The 3,490-nt window shown below is 36.3% G+C and overlaps 1 protein-coding gene across 2 annotated transcripts in view; it reads left to right on the top strand.

Moving 5' to 3' along the window:
• The window catches only part of PLOD2 (procollagen-lysine,2-oxoglutarate 5-dioxygenase 2), a 54,953-nt gene that overhangs the window by 1,328 nt on the left and 50,135 nt on the right, over window positions 1-3,490 (top strand). For both annotated transcript variants that reach the window (XM_077765865.1, XM_077765864.1), the window contains exon 2: window positions 3,040-3,176. In XM_077765865.1, coding sequence (XP_077621991.1) covers window positions 3,040-3,176 — 137 coding nt within the window. The remainder of the gene's footprint in view (window positions 1-3,039; window positions 3,177-3,490) is intronic.

Genomic DNA, 3,490 nt, shown 5'->3' with positions numbered 1-3,490 from the left:
AAAAAAAAAAAAAAAAAAAAAAAAAAAAAAACAACCAAAGAAACAAAAAACAACTTAAAAAAAAAAGAAGGAAAGATTGTTTTGCCTAGGAAAAATTGAGCTATTCTAGTATGTAATATAGAAATAAGGTAGTATTCACTTACATAATCCCTAGGAGACTAGGTATGAATGTTAATATAAAACAGCTATTGAAGAAGCTAAACTCTTCTGGGAAAGAGATCTAGTGTTAATAACCAGATACTTAATGCAGGATAAATGAGAAGTATGTTAGACATTTGTTAGGGATGGAGGAGAAATATAGTAATATGTACTAATAGGAGGCATTATGGAATAACAAAGAAATCAGGGTAAAATAATGCTGAATAATGCTGAAATCCCAAAAGGAAAGATTGTTAGACTTTGTGCTGGGAGGGTGTGGGATGTTCCTTATGCATGAGGCACTGTTTGGAACTTTATATATGGTGTGCCATTCAAACCATGTATGTTAGATATTACTTTGTTTATGGATGAGGAAAACTTGCCCCAGGGTGTATAGCTATAAAATGTTAAATCTTGGACCCCAGCCCATTTGAGTGATTCTTGCTGTTTTCCCATTATGAAATGCAATAGTTCTCAAAGCATGAACCCCAGACCACCAGCATCAGCATCATGTGGGAAATTGTTAGAAAGGAGATTCTCAGGCCTGACTTCAGATCTACTGAGTCACAAAATCTGGAGTCTGTGTTTTAACAGCCCCTCTACATGATTCTGATACACACTAAAGTTTGACATACTGACTGAGTGGAAAGAAAATAGAGAATAGAGCTTAGCAGAGTGCATGGCACAGACTGGGCTCTTGGATGTGGCTGGGCCTGGTATTAGTGCAGTATTGGAGAAGTCCAGAGGGTTTTGGAATGGAAATGTAACAAATCACGGGCCAGAGGAGGCCAATTTTTAGGGTAAAAACTAATAGTTCTATTAGACCAATACTTCTCCTAGACTAGCCCCAGTATGAATCCAGATACACATCAGTTTTGAGTTTTCTTGTTAGCAATTATCCCCAATCTGCAATAGAGGTAGTGTAGTGATGAAGTGATAACTAGAAATCTGAGGCTGGCAGCCCCGTGGGCTTTGCCAGCCAGGTTTATATTGGTTCAATGTTTATTGATATTGGAGCTAATAATGTTTTTTTCTAACAAACAACAAAACTAAAAGGCAACCTACTAAATAGGAGAATATGTTTGCAAATGATATATCTGATAAAGGGTTAGTATCCAAAATATGAAGAAGTGATACAGCTTAATACCCCAAAAACAGATAATATAATTAAAAAATGGACAGAAGTCATGAACAGACATTTCCCCAAAGAAGTCATAAGATGACCAACAGACACATTTAAAGATGCTCAACATCACTAATCATGAAAGTTGTTTTTTTTTTGCAAATTTTGCAGAATTTTGCAAATCAAAACCACAGTGAGATACCACCTGACACCAGTCAGAATGGCTAAATTTAAAAACATAAGAAACATTAAGTGTTGGGGATGATGTGGAGAAAAAGGAAACCTCTTACATGGTAAACTATAATGTAAACTTGGAATGTAAATTGGTGTAGCCACTGTGAAAACCAGTATGGAGGTTCCTCAAAAATTAAAAATGGAACTGCTTTATGACCCGGTAATTGCACTACTGGGTATTTACCCTCAAAATACAAAACCACTAATTCAAGGGGATACATGCTCTTCTGTGTTTATAGCAGCATTATTTACAGTAGCCAAACAGCCCAGTGTCCATTGACAGATAAATGGATAAATAAGATGTGGTAGTGGTTATATGTAATGGAATATTATTCATCCATAAAGAAGAATGAAATCTTGCCATTGGCAACAGCATAGATAGAACTAGAGAATATAATGCTAAGAGAAATAAGTCAGTTGGAGAAAGACAAATACCATACGATCTTACTCATATGTAGAATTTAAGAAACAAAACAAATAAGCAAAGGGAAAATAAAAAAGAGAAAGATAAACCAAGAATTCGACTCTTAAGCATAGAGAACAAACTTATGGTTACCTGAGGGCAAGTGGGTGGGGGGGGGAGTCGGGGGAAATAGGGAATAGAGATAAAAGAGTATACTTATGGCGAAAATAAATAAGATAATAAATTAAAAAGTAAACTCTAAAAAAATAAAAAGTAAAGTTTATTTTGTCTATTGCCTATTTTGATATAAAAAAATATTTTCTAAATTTATTTTACCTTTTCTCTTGTGTTTAATTTCACTCTCCCTTAATTTCACAAATCTCCCAGTAACATCATTATCTTGGGAACATCAGACTTTGTTGTGATGAAATTAAAATCCAAGGTGTGTGTGTGGCAGAGGGGAGGCATACACTTGCCGCTCCCTCACAGCTGGTGTGTCACCGTGTACTTCCACTATGACACAGCTGCTGGGGCTGAGGCAGACGGGCTGAGGCTACAAGTGTAGCTTCGATTAACTGTGCTTAGGCACTTCCTTGCATGATGAATTGTTATTAAGCTTCTGAGGGTAAAGTAAGTTTAAAATTTAGAATGAAGGTGACATCTGACTTGATGCCCTCTGTGTTTCCTTAACAACTGATTTGGTTCAGTTTAGGAAAATCACTTAAGGACCCTGCCCAAAACCCTTCTGAGCTTGGCTTTTGCTGTTCCTCATGCAGATTTCCTGCCAGACTGAAAAGCTTTACAGAAAGTTTCTGAATTTTCTTTTTAATTTTAGTCTGAACAAGTAGAAATAAGACAGGAGAAATATTTTCTGTGCTCCTCACCCCCTTGACCTCCTTGGATTAGAGTCTACTCTTGAAATGGTAAAATTGGGAATGACATTTTAGGGGATGCATAACACTGAAGAATCATGACCTAAACTAAGCATCAAGTGTTTTTCTCGGTAGCATCATGATTTAGTGATTTAGTGAAATGTTTGAAGACTGGATACTATGTAATATGGTACACGTTGCTAATGAGTTCTGTGATACTGCTATAACTTGAGTTTTGCTCAGTGATGAATTGTTGATTTCATTCATAGGTCCTTGGTCAAGGAGAAGAGTGGAGAGGTGGTACTGGAATTAATAGTATTGGAGGGGGCCAAAAAGTGAGATTAATGAAAGAAGTCATGGAACATTATGCCAGTCAAGAGGATTTGGTTGTTTTATTTACTGAATGGTAAGAGAAAGAACTTATGGATTTTTAAGTCTACACTGAATTATCATTAAAAAGAGTTGAAATTCATATTTGCAGATTATATATTAAATTATTTTATTCACAAGGAATAATTATTTTAAAAAGTAGATTTTACTCATAATTATAAAACTATCATCAGGGCACCTGGGTGGCTCAGTTGGTGAAGTATCTGACTTCAGCTCATGATCTCACAGTTTGTGGCTTTGAGTCCTGCTTCAGGCTCTATGCTGACGGCTAGCTCAGAACCTGGAGCCTGCTTTAGATTCTCTATCTCCTTCTCTCTCTGACCACCCCCC

The sequence above is a fragment of the Crocuta crocuta genome, unplaced genomic scaffold (genome assembly GCF_008692635.1).
Source record: "Crocuta crocuta isolate KB4526 unplaced genomic scaffold, BGI_CrCroc_1.0 scaffold54, whole genome shotgun sequence".
In the NCBI taxonomy this organism is placed as follows: domain Eukaryota; kingdom Metazoa; phylum Chordata; class Mammalia; order Carnivora; family Hyaenidae; genus Crocuta; species Crocuta crocuta.
The sequence above is the reverse complement of the archived record's forward strand: the minus strand, read 5'-3'. Positions and strand labels throughout refer to the sequence as shown.